A 21,817-nucleotide genomic window follows, 5' to 3' on the forward strand; every position below is an offset into this window, starting at 1 on the left:
GCATAAATTGGCTTTTTGTTGATTTCAACTTGAGCTAGGTCTGATGAATGTGGTATAGTCCTCTGATCTGATTATACCTCCTCAGAACTCCTGAGAAGGTTGGAAGCTAATGGGAAGAAAATGTGTAGGACATGATTTTGTGTGGGAATGCATTCAAATGAGCCACCCCAAAGTGAAATATGAGATCTTAAGATGTTCCTTCAAGTACATATGAATGTGTGTGTGTAACTCCAATCCTTGCCTTCATGCATTCAAGGATTCTGGGTGTGGATGACCAGGGAGGGAGGTCAGCAGGTACAACCTTGATATCCCTCTCCACAGTCCCATTGGCACCTGAACAGGACTACGCTGGCAAGAGAGGAATATACCATGTCAATAACAGTATTGGCTCTAAGTTCTCTACATAAACAGGTCCTCATATACTAAAACCAAATTTCATTGCTACAGTTTGCCTTGCTACATGTAAATAAACAGATGGCAGAGGGATGGGCTTTAATTTAACTTTCTTTCATGCACATCTTTTGTACGGTGAATTTCACCCTGCCCCAACCATGGTATTCAGTCACTTAATGAATCCCACTTTCTCACCTGCAGTCTGAGTGGCACAGTCTAGTAACCATTTCACCATAGGATGAACAAATTTGCTGAGAGAGCTTCTAGCTAAATAGGAATGAGAAATGCCAGAAATCAGAACCTGCTTCTTCAGTTATTTAAAGCCTTCTAAAAACTGGTGGGCTTTGAAATTACACCTCCCACTTCACATGGAGGATGGAACAAGCTTGTTTTTTTCCTGCTCTGGAGGGTAGGACTCAAAGCAATGGATTCAAGTTACAAGAAAAGAGATCTTGACTAAGCATCAGGAAGAACTTTTTGACTGGAAGAGCTGTCATAGAATCATAGAGTTGTGGAGCTGGAAGGGACCACGAGGATCATCTAGTCCAGGCATAGGCAAACTCGGCCTTCCAGATGTTTTGGGACTACAACTCCCATCATCCCTAGCTAACAGGACCAGTGGTCAGGGATGGTGGGAGCTGTAGTCCCAAAACATCTGCAGGGCCGAGTTTGCCTATGCCTGAATTCTAGTCCAACCTCCTACTGTGTCTCGCTCTTCCCCAGAACAAAAAGAGATATGAAGAGGGCAGAACAAAAAGAGACAAGGTGTTGGACTCTCAGATTACTCGGGAAGGACCTTGGGGAAGGAGGAGGCTTAGGAAGCTGTGGGAAGGTAGGGATCTTCAGTCCTCACAACAGTCTTGTTAGGACAAACTCTACTGGGAAGATTTTCTATGCTCACTAGGCCTGAGCTCTTTGTTTCTTTGAATAAAGAGTTCACTGATGTTGTGTGAGTTATTACTGACCTGCTCCTGGCACCTGCCCCTGACATAATCACATGAGAATCTCTGAAGTACTGAGAAGCTGGCCACTTCACCCAGTACAATAAATCCACAGGTAAAGAAATCAATGGGTTTAAAATACAAGAGAAATGAATGGAGTTTTCTTAATTGGAACCTAATAGTTTGGTTTGTTGACCAACCCCTTTCTACAAATCTTCAAAAGCCTGGAGATATTTGTATTATGGAATAATTTATATTCCATTTGGTCATCTGCCTTGCCTGGCACCGTTGCCCTCTTTGCTTAGTGAATGCCAATAACAGGGCACTAAATTGCAAGGCCTGCAGAACAAATCAGAGGCTGTTGCATCTAGATTCCTCCCCCAACAAGTCTCAAGCAAATGAATGAAGATTGTGCAGAAGTCACACTGGATGAATCCAATGTGGACTCCAGGAAGAGCATGGCTGGTAGTCTCAGCACACTTGCTTGGAAGCATGTCCCTTTGAAATCAGTGGAATTTTAAATCTAAGTAAATGTGTTAAGACTGGGAACAACTTTCACCAGCGGAAAGCCTCCAGCCTATCCCCATGATTCAGTGTGATAGTTTATTGGGGACTCGGTGGTGCTCATGCCTGAACATTTTTGTTCAGCGCCCACATGATGTAGTATCCATTAAAATGTCATCCTGTATTATTTTCTCATTTAATCTAGGCTTAGCATTACTGCAAAAGATCAAATAACTAAACAAATGAACAACACAGGAAGACTAAATCTAGAGGCAGTGGGAAGTGGTGGAATAGGCAAAGCACTAATTCCCACAGTAAACTGCCATGTGGAAGCAACTGCTGTTTGTCTTCATGGTGAGTTCACACATGCACACAGCCATTTTGTGGATCACAAACTCAAGTGCTGGCCTGTAAAATAGAGTCAAAATTGAAGCAATATGGGAGCCCCTTACTTTCCCCCCCTCTTTCTCAGAAAACAACAGCTAGGGCCCCCTATTTGGCTCTGGTCTGCTGCATGGGGTAAGAGGCATTTTTGTTTAGCTCTTTGCTCTTACATCGATTCCCTGACTTAAAACCGCTCTTTGAAGTTTAGGCCCAGGTTATATGGAAAACCATATCCTCCCATACAAACCTGCCTGGCTTCTGAGACTTTGGATGGATCTACACACAAAAAAAGAGGGGGGTGGGAACCATGGAAAAATCACATCGAAAATTTGTTTGCTCTCCAGCACCATCTGGTGTTGCATATTTATAATGCATTCAAAGTATTTTTTTTTACTAATGTAGCTGAGACCCTTTAGGAAAGACTCTTCTCTCAGCCCCTCACAGACAGGTTTGGTGAGGATGCAGCAGCAGGCCCTATTGGTGGCTGTTCCCAGACAACCTTGGAACTCCCTCCCTAGAGAAGCTAGACTTTCTCCTCCCTCCTTGCTGTCCTTCTGTTGGCAAGCAAAGATTCTTTTGTTCCAACAGTCATTTGGGAACTGACTGTTTTTGAAGGAAAGAGCTTTTAGGCTTTTGCCAGTGCTGTGATGTTTTTATTACTTGTATTTTAATATATTTATTTTTAATTATTGCTTTAATTCTATTAGAGGTTGATTCCTTTGTAACAATGATTTTTAAACATTTTTAAAATGCTCTTTGTATTTACCTGTGTTTTTAATCAGCAACATGGTCTATAGGAATACGTTCTGCACACTAATGAAGTTATGGACATTCACCTTCAGTAAGGTAAAGCTGGCAAAAAAGGGAAACTGTGCAGTCTTGAGGCCATTTTTCTCCCTTGCATGGCATATATTGGCAAAGCTTCAGAGCAAAGGCTATATACCGCAACTGATTTACACTTTCACAATTGACAGAAACTGCCATTCATTCGAAGAAAAAGAAGGCATGAGGGTGAATTCCACTTGGTTTGATGGGCCAATAATTCAAAGTAGTACCCTCCATCAATATTCCCAATGAATTTTGCTGTAAGGTGAATGAGAAGTTTTATTTGAGTCAGGGTAGGTTTCAAGGTTGCCACCTTCCCCCCTTCTTTTTAAATGATCCCTGCTCTTGTGCTTTTAAAGCAGGCATAGGCAAACTCCAGCCCTCCAGGTGTTTGGGACTACAATTCCCATCATCCCTGACCACTGGTCCTGTTAGCTAGGGATGATGGGAATTGTAGTCCCAAACAGCTGGAGGGCTGGAGTTTTCCTATGCCTGTTTTAAAGCATCCTAACTTTCAGAAATGTAGGAAATTAAGCACCTCATCCAGCGCAGAAAGAAAAAGCCCTGGTTTGGATGTAACACTATGGCATAGTGTTGCATGCAGAAGCCTTGAGCTCTTGTGTTCTCCTTCCTCTCTTCAAATGTGGCTACGAGGAAGGAATTGGCCACTTTCACTTCTATTTCAATTAACAGTGAATGCTAGTCCTACTTGGAGCAGACCTGCTGACATTAAGGGGTCCAACTAATTTAAGCACGCTTAAGTAGAACCTTAGTGATAAACTATGATTAGTTAAAAATGGAAGACAAAGCTTCTAATCTCCTCCTAGTCATGCTGGGGGAAGAGAAATGAAGGAAGAATGCAGATGTTTGAGATTTGTGCTAATAATGCTTAATAATATTTTACTGTTGCATCCGAAGGTAGCCAAAGGCTTAGTTCGGACATCACACGAAACCATATATTGTGGTAACCAAAATGATGGCTCAAATTTCCAAGTCATGCAAATCATAATTTAGAGTTCCTGTTTTCCTTCTGCACAACACTCCCATATCTAGTGTAGCAGATCATGCAGATGGAGCAACCGTTGTAACTATGGTTAGACAATTCAGACATCATACCAGACCATGGTTTGTAATCACCACAGATTGCAAACCTACTTCAAACCATGTTTCTTGTGGCAAGTTCTAAAGATCTGAGGGCAGACTGCAGGGTGGCTTTCTAGGTCTAAGAAACACTCTCTGCAGCCCATGCTGGGCCTCAAACTGAGGGTAGGGTTCACACATTCATGCATATCACTTGATGACAGCAACATCAAGTGACCACTTTTTTGTGAATGGTCACCATGGATATTAATAGCACCAGTAGGAATTTAATATGACCTAAGATGCCAAATTCTTATGACATAAGTTCATACAGCTGCCTGTATGATTCTTCAAACATCTCCTAAAATTGTGTGTGTGTGTGTGTGTGTGTGTGTGTGTGTGTGTGTGGCAGGATTGTGCTTGCTGGTCCTCACTCCATGTGTGTTTATCAAAATCTGTGAAGATAACCACTGTACACACAACCAAGGGTTCTACATCGGAAAGGTCCCCAAGTTGTGCACACAAGCAGAGATGGGGAACCTGTTTCAGTCTGAAGGCTACATACCCTTGTGAGACACCTCCAGAAGTGGGGTGCATGCCAGTAGTGGGCTGGGCCAGAGGCAAATGTGGGTGGTGCCAGAGACCAAAATGGATTGAGCAATGGATATGACTTTGACTACTGAGCCACGGGTTACATTTGAGCCACACACAGAGCTCTCCTTCCTCTACACAGGCAGAGTTATTATCACAGTTCAAGGACACATTCCAGCCCAGCAAAAGCTTTTATGGATAGTGCAGGGGATTGCTAAGGGAGAGGGCATGTGGCTTGGGGATTGTTGTGACTTGGAAAGTGGCCTGACAGAAAGGCTAACAGAAGCTGAGATTTCACCACCTTGGTATAAAGCCCATGAGTGACTGCTTTGGTACAAACATAGGCTCTTTTTTCATAAGGAGTATTCCCACCTTGCATTCAACAAGTGAACCCAAGAACACAGATTTTTGAGCTGTACTATTATATTCCACTGTTCACATGTAATGTTCAGTGAGTATACAGTCTGTGTACTTGTGCACACAATAGCAGAGCAGCAGGTATGTCAGCACATACACTTTCCCCACACAAACACTAATACATGTGTGGAGACAGTGTGTGCCTGTGTTCAGGGTAACGTATGGACAAGCCTATAGATTGCAACAGGTGCATGACAGGTAAGTGGTTCTGTCTTTCTCTCTGCACACCTTCCACGGAATATGTGAAATTTCCTCAGGGGCAGAGTTATCAAGTACAGAGAAATCAAGAGATACATGTTAGTTAGTGTGTGTGTGTGTGTGTGTGTGTGTGTGAACCAGACCTAGGATGCACACCACTGAAAAATTAGACAGGCTCCCCTAACCTGCCTCGGTAACAGATATGTGGTTACAGGCTAAATTTGGAGACAGGCATCCATTTACTAGATGTTACCGGTAACGAAACCAACACCGTGATCTCACTGAGTGGTTACAGATAACCCTTTGAAAAATGTCTTCTCTTTACGATAGGATTTCAAGTTGTAACTATCAAGTACACTGTGGTCTAGGATTTCTGTTCGCATTACACTAACAAGGAGGAACAATGCACTTAATTGGGCCAAATAGGCCAGTCAAAATCAACCGGCAAGGACCTAATGAAGAGGGTGAGAAACTCTGGTTACCTTCGCCCTTTCATAACTTTATTATCAGGGATGGCCCAAGATGTTTTGCCACTTATGGCAAAGCAGAAAATGGCGCCGCCCTCACTGCTGTTGCTGCCTGAGGCAACGTGGGGATGCCCTGGCATGCTGAAGGTGATGCGGGGGAATGAAGGAGACCACAGAGGAGCAAGCAGCAGCTGTGGTCCCCTCTTCCCAGGCGACACACACATGACAAGCGAAGGTGGTGGCAATCAGGACGTTCCTGGGGCTCCAGGATCTGCTGATCCTCCCAGCTGCCCCCCACACTGCTGCCTTAGGCAACTGCCTCATCGAGTCTCATGGGTGTGCCTGCCAGCCTTGCTTTATACAACAACAAAAATGTCTCTTTGTTCAGAAAATAACAATCACCTTTATAGGTACAACTTGCTCTTGATTCTGTGATTCCGAAGTCAGATTTCTGATCTCCTTATAGAACACATATAAGCTGGCTAGTGCACCATCGTAGGGCAAACTGGCCCCAATCTAGAGATGCATATAGGCTTCAGTTTATTGTGAAGCCCCTGATGGTTGGCAAGAGAAGGGGTTTCCTGCACTGAGTTCACCCTCCTCCATTATAGGGTAGGAGGGATGGGGCAGGGGGCGGGAGGAAGCACAAACACAGCAGATGATCTCTGGATCAGAGCTGGAAACACAAAACAATGGGTGGAGGTGCAGAGTCCTCTTTCAAGCTGTAGCTTCAGAATAGTGGAAGGGGAACTATCTGTGGGTACCAGTTTTTGCACACAGAATGACACTTGCTGGGTTTGGATATTGATGTTCTCTGTTCCTTAGACTCATCCAACATTATGCAGTATTTATTTCCCAATTGTGGGATCAGTTATGTGGTTTTACAGAGCAGAAATGCTCTGTTATGTGGATTTTTAAAAGCCCCTATTAACAGATGTCAATATAACGTTTTAAAAATAATAACGTAAATCAGGTTTAGAACTTGATCTGGGATAATATTAAGAATGTTCTTATCACACTTATGCAAGGCTTGTTTTCAAATCCTAGCCATGTAAGCCTAGTTACCAAGCAGTAGAGGATATTATAGGATTATATAAGAGAATGTAGCTGCAATTAACTGTCCTCTTAATTATCTAATACATATGGAAACTTATTCCAGAGAGATGTCACAGAATGATATTTACATCAACATGGGATCAGTGAATTGTAAAATTTACAGTTAAAGTCATGAGGACTGCAGCGGAATGCAATACAGTTTATTAATTAGTATAACAAATTAGCTCTGTTTTGATGATCCGCACTATTTGAAAATAATAACTTGATTAAAATCAATGTTGAAAGAAAGAGTGGAAATGAATTATTTAGGGGATGATAATTTTATTTATATTTTTATTATTTAATTTTAAAACCCTCAAGGCAGTTAACAAAAAATTAAATTACGTTACTCTGTTCTGAAGTGATATGGAACACATTGGTCCAAATTTGTGACACTTGTGAGCCCTGTTTAATTTGTGGACAAAGATTTAACATCAGTCTGTCTGGAAAAAGTCACCCTCTGAACTTGAAACCCTCTTCCTCCTACTCCATGTGTATGTATGAATCTCTGTAGTTATCTACTAGTAAAGGAAGAACATTCTGCAGGTACCCAGGAGAAATTCAGCTCTTCTTACTGCTTATTTCCCAGTCCATAGCTCTGGTACTGAAAACAGATGCTAGGGTGGCGAGCTGGCAAGTAGATGAGGAGGTTTGCTGAGCATGGCATCACAGTGAGCCAGCCCACTAGCCTTAGAAGCCAGTATCAAGATAGGCAGTAGAAGCTGGACAATTGGGATTGAAAGGGAAACTGCTCCATGAACCCCAATCTGTCCTTGACCAACTCCCACTTGCCTCCCTTCTTACTTTTAGCCAGTTCCTGGGATGGGAATTGTCTGTCAATGCTTCTGGCTCTGGCTCTGTACCTCCCTACCAGTCCTCATGGGCACCAGCCACCACTGCAGAGAGCAATGATGTCATCATGCTTGTCTCTAAAGGCTGGCATGTAAGCCTATCATGGTGGAACCCATACATTCCACTGGTTCCCTTCTCCATAACCTTGTCCCAGCGGCAGCCAAAAGTATGCACCCATATCGATCCTTGGTCATCCTATAGGCTGGTGGAGAAATAAATGGTTCAGGTAGGAAGCCATACATCCAGTTCCTCCCAGACGCCCCCCCTCCCCAAATCATGGTATCTAGATAAGCCATACAGGCAGCCAGATACCATTCAGTTCAAAATATAAATCGCACAGTCTAAAATGGATGTTAAACCTGCATCGTGTTGCAATGTTTAAAATTTCAAATCAAGTAAACATAATTGCTTGGGCATTAATAGAAATATCTCCCCAAGCTCATTGTGATCTCATTGTGTGTGTGTGTGTGTGTGTGTGTGTGTGTGTGTATAACTCTGTATAAGGCATTTCATGTTTTGGTTCTTGAGGATTGATTTTAGCAATGACTTTTGGCCGAAAACTGGAACCAGGACTAAACTGAACAGCTCTCAGTCTGCATCCAAAGGGAAATACTGAATTGCATGGGTTGAACTGCTACACGTTTATTTTTGTTTAGATTCAAGACATTTTCACAAAAATGTATATATCTTCAACAAAGTGCAATACTGCAGGGAACTGCCCATTCCATAAAGCACGTTATGGAAGGCAAGAGTGGCAGAATTCAAGAGATGCAAGGCAAAAATAATAATAAAAAAGAGGAAGAATCCATACTGATTAAACCAGAACAAACAAATACCCTGCTCAGCATCTATATTTTCAATTTATAGTGAATTCCACTTCTAACAGATAATTTTGTTTTGTTTTAAAGAAGGCAAAAAAAGGCAAAAAAAGAAAAAAAATCTCTATGAATACAGTCCCAGAAAAGAGTGGCTTTCCATCGGTGATCACCTGTGTGCCGGTGGAGGTAACAGGATGGAGCTGTGATGGACAGGATGGCAGTGACTACGACAAGTGTGCTTCAATGCGAAGCCAATGGAGTCCTTGCCGAACGTAACGGACCAGGTGGGTCATACTGCTGTGTTGCGATAATGGAGCTATCACCAAGTCCAGCTCTGTGAAGAACTCTGCAAAATAAAAACAAAAATAAGGAAGTGGACTCCTATCTGGGATAACTGAACAAATGCATTCACAAAGTATTATGATTATTTATTAAATCTGTATACTACCCTTCCTCCAAAGATCACAGGGCAGTTTACAACATAATACAAAAGGAGAATACAAAATCCATAACAAAACAAAAAAACAACAACAACACACACACCAATGTTAGCTGTGTCCATTAACTTTAATGGGTCTCCTCTGTGTAGGCTAGTATCAATGCTTTTTTCCAGTGTATCAGTCATGATTTGCAGAACTGAGTGGGCTACACTTTTAAGGAGTCAAAAGATGGGGCTTATTAGAGTAACAAAGGTGGCTTGTTACAAAATATGCAATTTGGGATTTTCAGCAGCTTATTATTTCTGCACTTACTTTAGGAATAATAATAGCTGGTTATGGTTTCTCTCTACTGGCTAAGCACCTGAGCTGCTTTGACTCAATTCCAAGCAAAATTGCTTGCGGGGGAAGAGAACCTGGTGATCTTTTAACATTCAGAGCATGAGGTAGAAAACAAAAACGTATGTACAACCAATATATAACAAACAAACAAACAAACAAACAAACAAACAAACAAACAAACAAACAAACAAATAATAGTACCAAGGGAACAAATAAAAGGTAAAACAAGTTATGCAGTTGACTAGGAAGTTGTGATTCTCACATTCCTCCCCTCATTTCTGACTTGCCATTCGAATCACCACATGTAAGCATATATGCAATCTCATGTTGCTTTACTTAGCACAGTGGGAGGGTGTGGCTGCTCTTTGCTTGCCTCCTGGTTCAGCCACTACAGACTGGTGCAAATGCACCAGTGGAACCAAGCCAGCTCTGTTGTCTGTGCGTTTATTCTGTGCCAAACTCCTGTCACCTCTCCCTCCAGGTAAGCTGCTGTGATGCCTTTGGCAGGAGACCAGGTAAGCGCTTGCCCCTCTTCCCCAGCAGCTGCCCCTCTTAGCATGTCAGCCTTCCTCAACCAGATGCCTTTCAGATGCTTTGGAATGCTGTTCCCATCAGCCCCAGTCAAAATATCTAGAGGGAACCAAGTTGAGGAACACTAGCACAGATGCACTGGGAATCTACATTAGTTTGCTGGCACAAATAAATTCTATCAGTTTTTAGGGAGTCTCAAAAATGCAGAACTACCCATCGTGATTTGTTATCATTCCAAAGTTGACTGAACCATTTCCAACCTGGTTTGAATGACACAACATGGTTAACCACAGCCAATGTATGAATGGTTACAAGGTGTAACCTGGGTTGACTCCCACCTTTTGCCACAGACAGATGCGCGCGCGCGCGCGCACACACACACACACAGAGCTTGCAAAAATATGTGCCCTGAAATGCAGGTGAATTGCAGCAATGACTTTAAAAAATAAATATATTGCAAGCTGCTGTGGAAATGTGGCAGACCAAATACTAAAATTAGAAAAAATGAGAAGCTGAAATTGGCTGATCCACCTTCCCTATGAGAGAGTGAACCTGGGAGCTTCTTTAGGCAAAGGTTGTGCTCTATCACTGAGTTACAGTTGGTTGCTGCTTTCCAAGTCCAAACATCAGTCATGCTCCTGCAGCTCCCTTCAAAGAAGCATCAGCCATCCATTTTTTCCCCCTCACCTACGCTTGTCAGTGTCGTCAACGGTGAAGAGTCTGCTTTAATCTGAATCCACTAGATGAGTCATGGACTCAAGGCAAACAGAACGACCTGGCTTTCAGCAAATTTGTCATAAGAGGCAGCTCCACATGAACACCATTAGTGTTGTAGATGCAATGTCCGCCCCCCCCCCAATTGACTTTTAAGCAAGCTGGAAAAGGCCAAAGCTGAGATATCATTCACAGTCTCAAATGTGGACCTCATTTGCTCAGCTCCCACTTGTCGGTACTTGGAACTCAGCATTCACACAGCTCAGCTGTACCTAATTATGTTTGTCAGAAGAGTCCTTCAAATGTCACTCTTGCATTTTGTTCCCTACTACAAAATAAATGAATAGAGCACCAATTATGGTTAACCAACTTTAGTCATACTCAGTCTGTTGAAATCAATGGACTTACTCAGTGTTATTTTTATGGAAAAAGGTGTCAGAGCTCACCACAAATGTTCCCCTTGTTCTCTTATAAAGTCAATGGCGCCCACCTGAGAGGTGCACAGTTCTGGCTGATAGAAAGCCCTGGGCTTACTTAAGTCCATTTCTTTCAGTGGGTCTACTTTGAGTATGGTCACCTGCACAACATTCTTGAAAGGTGGTACAGGCAACTCTTAGCTTAAGTAGGAGTTATGTTCTGGATACAGCGAGTAAAGTCAAGATTGTGTATAGTCAAAACACACTGGATTCAATGGTGCGTGAGAGTGTCAAAGTCTCTCCCCCCTCCGACATCCACCCCCTTTTAATTTTTTAAGATTTTTTTTGCTGTGTGTAAAGCTGAACGTGAGCAGGTTACCTGCGCATAAGTTGCAAGCTACCTTTACAGAAATGTATTAAATACAAATAGGTAGGGAGCCCACCAGATGGTTCCTTTTCTACAGCCCCCCCCCCCCACTTGGAACTGGTTCTCGTGAGGACTAGAAATATCCTTTCATTTAAACAATAGAAAGGGAAGTGGACTTTCTGTGGTTCCTGCATATAGGGCCTTGGGAAAGAATGTAATAAGCAACTACCACCAGAGACATTCACATTCTTTAGATCAGAGAAAGCATGGAAACAGTGTGAGGCACCTTTGTTTTCTCTCGCCAGCTTGTCAGCCATGTCCCAGTGCTCATAGCTTCGCAGGATGTTGTTGGTGATGTTGACGTGGCTGGCTGCCATTTGGTGGATGCGCTGGGGAATGCTTACGTTCCCTGACGAGGAGGATCCTGAAGCACCCATGGCGTTCCCAACTGAGCCAATGGGCGATGGGCTCAGAGACACGGGAGACGGTGTTCCTGTGCTCCTGGGAAAAGGGAAAGAGAATGAGGTTCCACCTTACGGGAAATTTTCTAGATGTTGACTTGGGCAGAGTTTGCTGAAACGCTTTGTGTTAGGTAGTGCAAGCTGGTCTTTTGAGACAAATGAGGCACCTCTGTCCCACCAGTCTGCCTTCAGCCACTTGAAACTTGCCTGCCTTCTTCCTTGAAAAGGGAGTGGCCTTGGCTATCAGCTTCCCCCTCCTTAGTTTTCAGTGCTGCCCCTTGTAGAACTCAGCAGGAAGGAGAATGTGGACATAATTACTGGCTCTGGCACTACCTACTGTTAGGCTCCCACCCTTTTGTCCCCACCAGTCTCAGGAGAGAACCAGCCACCACTGGAATTAAGAAGTGGAGGAGAATCAAACATTCACCAGAGAGGTATATTGGATCACACCTGTAAGAAGCTTTATGAAAGGGGCTGGAGGTGAATGGATGCGCCCAAGCCCTTTGAAGGAAACATATGCCAAGGCCCTCGCAGGATGCCAGCCAGCCAGCTGAAGAAGGCAGTTCACAACACAGATCAAGGAATATGCGCCACCAGTGATGGTCTGTACAATCTCTGTGACCAAATATGAATTTGCCTTGTTGCCATGGGAACCTCAGGGAAGAAGATTTCTTCCTCCCCCGCCCCAATGAAAGCAGTGGGGGCTTCCCCACTTTTTGCTTAGCACTCTAGCATGAAACCAACAGCAAAGGAAAGGCAGAATGCAAACAAGCTTTTAGCTGCAGATTCTTCCTGTTGTAAGAAATGGAAGCTGAACTCTTTCAACTCAGCTGGGCTATGGTCTTAACACCCATTCCCTCCCCTGCTTGTTTGTAACACAGAATGCTGTGCACCTCACCAGACTACAATTTCAAGCATTCATTGGCTGACATAAGACTAAATTTGTCCATCTAGCCCAGCTATTGCAAGGACAGGGAACTTTTGACCCTTCTTATTTTGTGGGACTCCAAGTCCCATCAGCCTCAGCTGACATGGCTGATGGTCAGGGATGATGGGTGTTGTAGTCAGACAACTTCTGGAGGGCTGAAAGATTTCAGGCAAAGTTCCAAGGAGAGAATTTTGGTAACTGGAGATGACTGAAAACAACAACATACATACATTTATTTTAAAAAAACCCTATTCATGCTATGAACACTATTTTTCAGATTGCTCAGTTAAGAAAGAATCAAGTTAATCAAGCCATACAACTCCCAAGATTCCCAACATAAACTCATCATGAGCTGTAAGACTGTGGCTAATTTGCATATCTTATTAACATCATTACAATGTTTGACAATCTGCTGGTTCCCCCGCCCGCAACACCACTGTTAGTATTTGTCTATTCCTATTAAAAAAATACTGCTTCTCCCCAAAGCCACAGCCTACCTCTCAAAGCTGCTGTATAATCTGATAGTATTATTACTATTATATTTTTAGAAATTTCCTAGCAATGCACTAACATTATTGTATAATGCATAGCTGTCAAGTGTCCCTTATTTGAAGGGACAGTCCCTTATTCCAGCGCCCTGTCCCGCTGCTGTCCCTTATTGATGGATGTCCCTTAAATGTCCCTTAAATGATGTCCCTTAAATTTCAAAAGAAGCAGTTCCTTTCCCTCCCTCCCTGCCGGCCAGGGAGGAGGGTGGCTCCAACTGTGTTGCTTGGCTGTGTTGCTCACCCAATAAGAAGTCTAAGAACGACTGGGGGGGGGGTGGAGCTTGCATGCCTTGTGTGTGGCTAGTTAATGCAAGCTAAGGGTTTTTTGAATGCTGGACGCCATTTTGTTGCACGTGCTGCTGCAAACTTTGCAGTGCAAAGCCAGGCCGGCGAGCCATCTTAAGTTGAGGCTGCATAGGCCTTGTGGTGCATGTGATTCAGATTCTATTCAGTTGAACCTCTGGTTACAAAGTTGGTTGGACAGTGTTCTCGAAGCTACCAGCATGAGTTTGACCAGACTGCAGGAGGACAGGAAGACTGGAGTGCCTGGAACAGGTGAGGCTGCAGGTCCCTTATTTTCAAATCTGTAAGTTGACAGCTATGGTATAATGTTGCAAATGGACCGTTCTAAAGTTATTTATACACAATGAGAAACACTTTTGCTTCATTTTTGTAGAGACGGTACCCCAGGTGCAACTTTAGCTTACCTAGAATTAAACAAACTGGGTATAGATTTTGCATTAAGGTTGCAGGGAAAATGTTTGTGTGTTGTGGGGTGTGTGTGTGTGTTGGGGGAGTAGGTAGTAATTGCTGCCATTTTGCAGGGAACAGCAGAAATAAATATATTTCATAGCTACAATGATTTTCCAACCTGCTGTTAGAAAACATGTGCATTATTGGCTTACTATCAAAGTATTTGGTAGAATGAACTAGGACTATTTGCTACAAAATCCAGCCCCTCTGCATAGTAAACAATGCACCATTTGGGAAGGCTCCCTATACAGGAAGGGCCATAGCTCGGTGGAAGAGCATCTGCTTTGCAAACCTAAGTTCCCAAGTTCAGTCCCCTGTATTTCCAGATAGTGGTAGGAGATTCTCTTGCCCAAAATCCTGCAGAGCAAATGCCAGTCAGTATATAGACGATACTGAGCTGGAACGACTGATGGTCTGACTCAGCATAAGGCAGCTTCCTATGTCCCTAAAGAGCACTGGGGTAAGCACAACTAAAAATACTTCTATAGATGCCCTTAAGAACTTCTGTGGCGGCTTGTTTCTATTTGGCACCGATTCATCTGGGCAGTGTTTTACAAGAAGCTGTGCTTTAAGTTACCTACTTAGAGCTAAGCTAATGCTCTCATATGGATTTTCTTCTAATTCTAACACCAGCAATTAGGAAACATCTGCCAGCTGAAAGCCCCACTGTGGGGCCTGCCCTTGCAGTGTTGCGCACTCAAAGAGAGCTCAATAAATTCTGGTTTCTGGGAATACAATTAACACCCTAAACGTAAACATTTGGGGGCATATGCAAAATCCCAAACACCTGTGCAACACAGCCATGACTTCAATACTGTCTACTGTTTATTGTTTGCTTTGGTTTAGATATAGTAGGGTTTATTGTCATGGTCTCCCCCAAAATGACTTGGAATTTGGTGCGGATATTGAGAATTTCTGGTTAGAATTTTTTACCGCTCCCCCTTCATAGAATTACAATCCCCCATTTCCCTATGACAGGTGTGGAGAACCTTTCCAGCATAGGAACCATATTCCCTAAGAATCATAGAAACCTTGAGTAGGAAGGGACCTCAAGGGACATCTAGTCCAATTCCTTCCAATGCAGGAATCCTTTTGCCCAATGTGGGACCCACAACCCTGAGATAATCAGTCTCATGTGCTACAAAATGAGCTAAGCAACCTTCTGGGGAATCATCTGCAAACAAAGCATATGTGCTAACACTTAGCTGCAGTTGTCTAGTGCATGGGCGTAGACAAGGGCGCGGGGGGGCAGCTGCCACCCCAACAATAGGAATACTTAACTGACCAACGTCGGTTCTGCCCCCCCCCAAAAGTTCTGCCGTCCCCAACAAAAATCCTGGCTACACCCATGGTCTATTGGCAAATTCAGAAGTTCAGGCTCCTGTCATTACAGTTACAGCCACACTCCTTTTAGATTAGACAACTTTCTAAGATTATTCAATAATAATTTATATATATATATAAAAATTAGGGTTACATTGCAACCATCAATGCAGATCTCAGTGTGTTGCCTTTCAGCTAGGTCTGCTATTTTCTGTGCACGTACATGGGCAAATTATTTGGAGTGCTCCAGTATCTTGAGTGATTTAAGTTGTGTGTTCCGTAAAGTTGCATTCTACGTAACAAAACTTGCACACCATTCTCTTGAAATAGAAGCCCCCCTGTGTTTTAAGTGTTCCTAAATGCTTAGCTTTGGAGCATGCAGGGGCTAAACAACACCCCTTTGATGTCAACTAGCAGCTCTGCTGCAGAAATAATAATGTTTCTTCAACCCTCTGTGGCCCCAGACCACTTAGCTGTGGTCCCTTCTCCGCTGTGTCTTCTGCTACACCCCCTAGTTGGATGCTACTCTGCTTAACTAGGAACAAGGAAAATCTTTCATATACACAGAAGACCAGTCCATCAATGACTGAAAAATAGCAACCAATTCACGCCATATATTAGTTCTCCTTTCTGTTCACAAGCATCACCTGCCCTGCACAACCTGTGACTCACAAAATCAAATGGCAAGGAATCAACAAGGCTGGTTAGTGACAACTCTTCCCGTTTCCGTCACAGCCGGACAACAGAAAAGAAGGTTTTATTAAGCTCCTGGTTGGCAACACCTGATGGGCTATTGGTTCAGTTCAGTTTGGTGGGTCTCAAGGTACACAGGCCTGGTCCACAGCATGTGCATGAGTTAGAAATGCAAGCCTGATTGATACTATATTGGTTGCAGATTTGTTACCACACGAAGTTCAATGGGCTACTCTTGGTATATAAAGCCCTTAGCAAGTTTGAGACCCTTTACTTGTAGGATCACCTTACTCTATATGTGCCCACTCAGCCAATTTGCTGAAAGAAATCACTTGTTTAGTGTGGCAGCACTGACACTTTGGAATTCCCTGCCTATTGATATCAGGTGGGCGCCATCACTGTACTCCTTCTGGTGCCTGCTAAAACCATTTCTGTTTAGACAGGTCTACCCAGTTATTTAGAACGTTGATGCAAGTTCTAATCTATCTGTTTTTACGTCTACTGTTACTTTAACTTTTTAAAAAATCTTAAATTATTGTTGTCTTTTTAAAATTGTTTTATCTTTTTGGTAAACCACTTTGTTAAACAAACAAAACAAACCACCCTCAATTTAGATTTGTATAAATTTTATTAAATAAAATAAAGCTGCTTTAGTGTTAATATAAGGGTCCAGTTAATCGGTTGAATAAGTGCATTCATGTATTCACCACTATTATGCTTCCAGTTTTATTAAACAGCACTTACCATTTATCAATGAAATATTCATTGGCCTTTCATTACTGAACAAATCTTTTTTTGAGGGGGGGGGGGGCTGGAATCATTGCCCTGGAGATTAACTATTTTGGCATCCTGGAACACCATGATACTTCCTACTCGATTAACAGCTCTTTTTATGCTCCTCATTTGGCTTTAAAAACCGCGCTGATGAAGAGAGTGGGATCGATCAATCCACACAAGGTTTCTCCTTGTTCTGCATGCCAAACTAACTCATGCAACATTTCATCGTAATATAACTACTTATCTTCATCAACGAATAAAGCCCTCACCCCTCTACCCCATTTAGCTGGTGGTTTCCCACAAAGAGAGAATACTCACTTTCCATTGCCTCCCCAAGGAGAAGGGGCCTGTGAAACTTTGGAACAATTCTGTAAGAAAAACAAGTTTGGGGGAAAAAGAAAGAAAGAAACAGGTCTTTGTTCACTCAGCAGCAGACACAAAGGAAGATTTACATTGCATTAATATTGATCAGCGCAAAGGAAGGTATTACCTACTTCAGTAGCAAAGCAGAAGGTTATATATATATATCTCTAACCATACCAGCATAATAATCCCTTCTAAACTAAAAATAAAAGGTGAGGGGAAAACCCGCAGGTTGGATAATTAGTGGGCTCTAACTAGGACGATAAAAGTCAACGAAAGATGCTATATACCAGAACTCCAGAATAAATCAAGCACCTTTTGTGAAGGTGGTTTAATTATCTTTATCTAAAATTCCTTCTGCAAGGGATGTTTTTCACCTTGCAAGGGAAATCAGCAAACTTTACATCTGGACACAAAAGCTCAGGATGATAACTTGAAATGAGGAGAAATTGTATCTCATAATTGAAAAATATTTGTAAACTTGCACTGAAGACTGCGGTCTTGCTTATATTGGTAGGCCTGGTCTTTTTTGGTTCAAGCTGCCAATATCTGTGCATGTGTCCATGTTACAGCGAATACTCAGTATTTAATTAGCATTAAAAAAATCCATATAAATCTGTGAATGCCCAGATATATTATGACTGTCAGCAGTGGTTGCTTACACACTAGGAAGCTTTAGCATTGCCAAGAGATTGCTATTCTACAGGGAGGCTGGAAATGACATTTAAATGATGTTTCCACATGGCATCAAATTTAGCATATATTTCTCATAGGCCCATGCTTACAATATGTAACTCCAATAATATTTACTCAGAAGGAAGTCCCATTAACAAAGGACTTGCAACTAATTAAAGGTGGAAGAATCAAAGTAAAGCCACTTTAAGTAAAAGAAAGAAGGGCAAGGAGGAAGCTGAAAACTGATGGGCCAATTGCAGGAAGAAGCCTCAACAGAACTTTGCTAATCTATGATGAGCTTCAGTGTGTGTGAGGGAAATTCACTACACCTTGGGGCTGAAAAAACCATGGTTTAATACTACTACACGAATGAGCAGAAGTTACTCTTAGGCTTGCCTGGCTCCACTCCCCCCCCCCCCCGGTGTAGCCTGGAGGATGAAATAATAAGCATTTACTTCCAGAATTTATTGTAACAAGTCAAGAAGAAGATGTGGTTTATGACCCTGGCTTGTTAAACCAGAGTATCTCCAGTTCAGTTTAAAGCAGGCATCCAACCTCTCCTCATAGCAATGCTGGTGTAGGAGAGGGGAGTGGGAACTGCAAAACCCAAAGTCTCACTGTTGCTTATGCTCTAAAAGCCAAAACTTCAAAGCAGGCTAGTTTTCAAAAACACCATAAGAATTAAGTGGATGAAAATTTTCATTCCAAATAAAGCAGGCAATGTGGATGCAACCACATGTCTTAATTGGCCCATAAGGATTATGTCCTACAACGGGGAGGGGACATAAACCAGTAAATGCTGCAATTCACAAAATTCATATGGGATTGTCAATGTACACACATGAATATCAATACTGAGAATATTAAATGTAACACGCACAGGTGCTGCAATTGCCCCTCATACTGTTATGGGCTGACATTTCCCACATGGGGCTTTTCACATGCTTCAGAAACACCATGGTCAGCTTACATAAGTAGTTGCCATGTGCAAACCAGTTGCCCATCTAGATTCAACCATGGCTCAACCTGTGGTTTTCTGTGTGGCACTCAGTGTAAGAGAAACAAAATGATGCTTACCTTAAAGTATTCCATAAGAGATCTGGAGTACTTCATAGCATTCTCCCTCTTTAGTTTAAACATTCTCTGGTAGAGAAGGGATAAGCATCGGTAGCTGTGTACAAGTTTTTTTTTTGGGAAAAAATACATTTCTTCTGTTTAATGAAATTGCAAACTAAACACAATCCAGTCCAAATCAAGCAGACCCAGAACCATATATCCTCATTCCCCATCAGACCGTCAGTTGCCCCTACCATGGTGAAGCTGCAATTATCTTACAATAATTTTAATGAGCTTCAAATCTGTAAAACCAAGAAAAATACACGTGCATCGGTCTGAAGTGCAACTGATACAAGTGGGAGAGACTGAGGCTGCAATCCTAACTCCATTAACTTGAGAGTAAGTCCCACTCAATTCAACAGCACTTACTCTTGAATAGACATGTTGGAATTGTGCTGTTAAGTGCATGCTTAATTCTCATTTCAATAAATGGGGATTCATAGAACCATAGAATTGTAGAGTGGGAAGGGACTCAGGGTCATCTGGTGCAACTCCCTGCAATGCAGGAATCTCAACACACAGTCCCTCATCCAATGTGAAGCCATACCGGACCCTGCTTAGCTTTGCGAATGTGTAAGCAGTTTTATTGCTGCATAAGTGCATGGGTTTGGCTGGATCTACATATCGTTTCCTCTACATTCTCCTACAAGGAGTTCGGGGCAGTGCACATGGCCTTTTGTGACTATCCCCACAACAAGCCTGTGAAGTGTGTGGGTGGGTGGGTGTAGGGGGGGCACAACAGGACTACTAATTGAGCTTCATGGCTGAGTAAGGATTTGAACCTAGGTCTCTCCCCAAACATAGCTCAGAACTCTAGCCACTTCACCACCATTTTGTTGCCTCTTTCCCTTTGGGTCCAGTCTTCAACCCCCCTTAGAGTGGGAACCTTTTTCCCTATGAAGGGCTGTTGACTCTTGGATAAGTGATGGTTATTGTATTTGAATTTGTTTAAAAACCACATACACACACAGAGAATGAAATTGTGTAAGAGGCCACATGAGAAACAAGTTGAGGGCCACATGCAACCCTTGGGCCACAGGTCCCTCTCCCCATGGCCACAGGGAGGGAGAGCAAGTTGAGTGGAGGTTGCCTTTCTTTGAACCTGGGCACTGCTCACGTGCCTTGTTCACGTTCCTAAACAAGGAGAAGGACCATGGACCCTCCCATTGGGTGAGGACCCTCAGTAGCTGCCCAACAATGTCTACCATGCTGTTATATCTAAGTTGTCTAAACCAGGGCTGAGGAAGACAACTCACCATAGAACTGCCAGTTTCTTGTCTCCATCTGTGGCTGTAGAGCAAGTGAAGTTCTTCAGTCTCAAGGCATACCTTTAGTGGAGAGAGATTTAAGGGGGGGAGAGGGGGGAGGAGAAAAAGGAGAAGAGAGCTGAAATATTGAGTGTCAGCAAGGCTGCTTTGAGAAAAATGAGTGAGTCAAGCTATTGGTCCACCTAGACCTGGAGTGTTCTAATCCCCTTAGGAATTCAAAGGCAGAGATCTTTCCAGGTCTAGGCTCCTCAGGTGCATTCAAACTTAGGGAGACTAGCATGTGGGCAATGCACTCTCAAACAAAACAACTGTGTGGAGTGCATCACCCGTGACACTGAACTGCAGGAGGGGGCCCCTTGCTGCTCAACCGTTTCCTGTCCTGGCTTGCGAATAATAAAGTTGGGCAATTTCCTTTCCTTTCCTTCTCCCCCTCCCCTCCTTCCCTGATGAAAGTGTTCCTCACCACCCGCAACATTCCGCACACTTAAGCCTTCTGAAAATCAAATCATCATAGAAAAACCATTGTTCTGAGCCTTAATACAATTTCACAGGTACTTGTGTTAGAGTAAGTAATAGAGTTCAGTGTTGCGTAAGGAGGTTTTAAGGTATCCGGGCGGTCTCATTTACAAGGGAGTAATGGAGTGCAGGAGAAATGCACTGCTTTTACCGCACTGGATCACTGCCGCCCCTGTCGTCATCACCATTATGTGCTTCATATATAAAGGACCCTTTTAGTTCAGCGCTTTCTTTCTTCATTTTCTTCCTCCCCTGCCCCTTCTTGTGCTTTACGACAGCTTCTGTCATACTTGGTGGCTCAGGACAAATTAAGGTTTCGTATCCTTTGAGGATGTGCACGCTTAAAAAGGAAGGGATTTAAAGATACAATTAGTCTAAACAGCCTTGGCAGCCGTATTTCTGGCATCCTGAGTCACTGTGATGTGTTGCTCATTCTCACAAATCAATGTCATCTGCGTGCATCTGAGCCTTTGAATAGCTATAATTAGCAAAATGGATTAAAAAAAGAACCCCCCAAAGGTCTGCTGGGAGGGAACACAGCAGGAAGAGACAAGGGACATCACTTGCTTACACTGTATCTTCCAGCTCTGACAAATCCCCCCCCCCCCGCTCTCTCTCTCCAGGGTAAAATTGTATGTGAGGGCAACAGACCCATGGCTTTAAAATGTTATGCACACCAATCATATGAACATAAGGAGAGCTGCTGGATCAGGCCAATGGCCCATCTAGTCCAGCATCTTGTTCTCATGGTGGCGATCTAGATGCCTATGTGAAGCCTGAGCACAACAGTACTCTCCCCACTTGTGATTCCCACCACCTGGCATCCAGAGTGCCACTGCCTTTAATAGTGCAGGTGGGACACAGCCTATGTGGCTCCCTCCCACAGTGGAGAAAAAGGGCAGGTTTACGTATCCAAAAAGGTGCGCAAGTGGTGCTTGATGCTTCTCTGCCCACAGATTACCTCCCCACACCTGTTTCTCTGCACACTTCCAACAGCTAAGATAGCACCTGGCATTGGAGCTCA

The 21,817-nt window shown here is 43.1% G+C and overlaps 1 protein-coding gene across 13 annotated transcripts in view; it reads right to left on the bottom strand.

Annotated features, from left to right (window-relative positions):
• Positions 1 to 8,369: 8,369 nt before the first annotated feature.
• The window catches only part of AFF2 (ALF transcription elongation factor 2), a 382,241-nt gene continuing 368,793 nt past the window's right edge, over positions 8,370 to 21,817 (bottom strand). For 8 of the 13 annotated variants that reach the window (XM_083422406.1, XM_083422407.1, XM_083422405.1 and 5 more), the window contains 6 exons: positions 20,945 to 21,133; positions 20,266 to 20,337; positions 18,971 to 19,064; positions 17,174 to 17,223; positions 11,659 to 11,873; positions 8,370 to 8,911 (listed from right to left, as the gene is read on the bottom strand). In XM_083422406.1, the coding sequence (XP_083278532.1) occupies positions 8,790 to 8,911; positions 11,659 to 11,873; positions 17,174 to 17,223; positions 18,971 to 19,064; positions 20,266 to 20,337; positions 20,945 to 21,133 (742 nt within the window). In that variant the 3' untranslated portion in view covers positions 8,370 to 8,789. The remainder of the gene's footprint in view (positions 8,912 to 11,658; positions 11,874 to 17,173; positions 17,224 to 18,970; positions 19,065 to 20,265; positions 20,338 to 20,944; positions 21,134 to 21,817) is intronic. The other 5 variants (XM_083422401.1, XM_083422409.1, XM_083422408.1 and 2 more) reach the window with 1 other exon arrangement.

The sequence above is a fragment of the Podarcis tiliguerta genome, assembly GCF_965153285.1.
Source record: "Podarcis tiliguerta genome assembly, chromosome: Z".
Taxonomy (NCBI): Eukaryota; Metazoa; Chordata; class Lepidosauria; order Squamata; family Lacertidae; genus Podarcis; species Podarcis tiliguerta.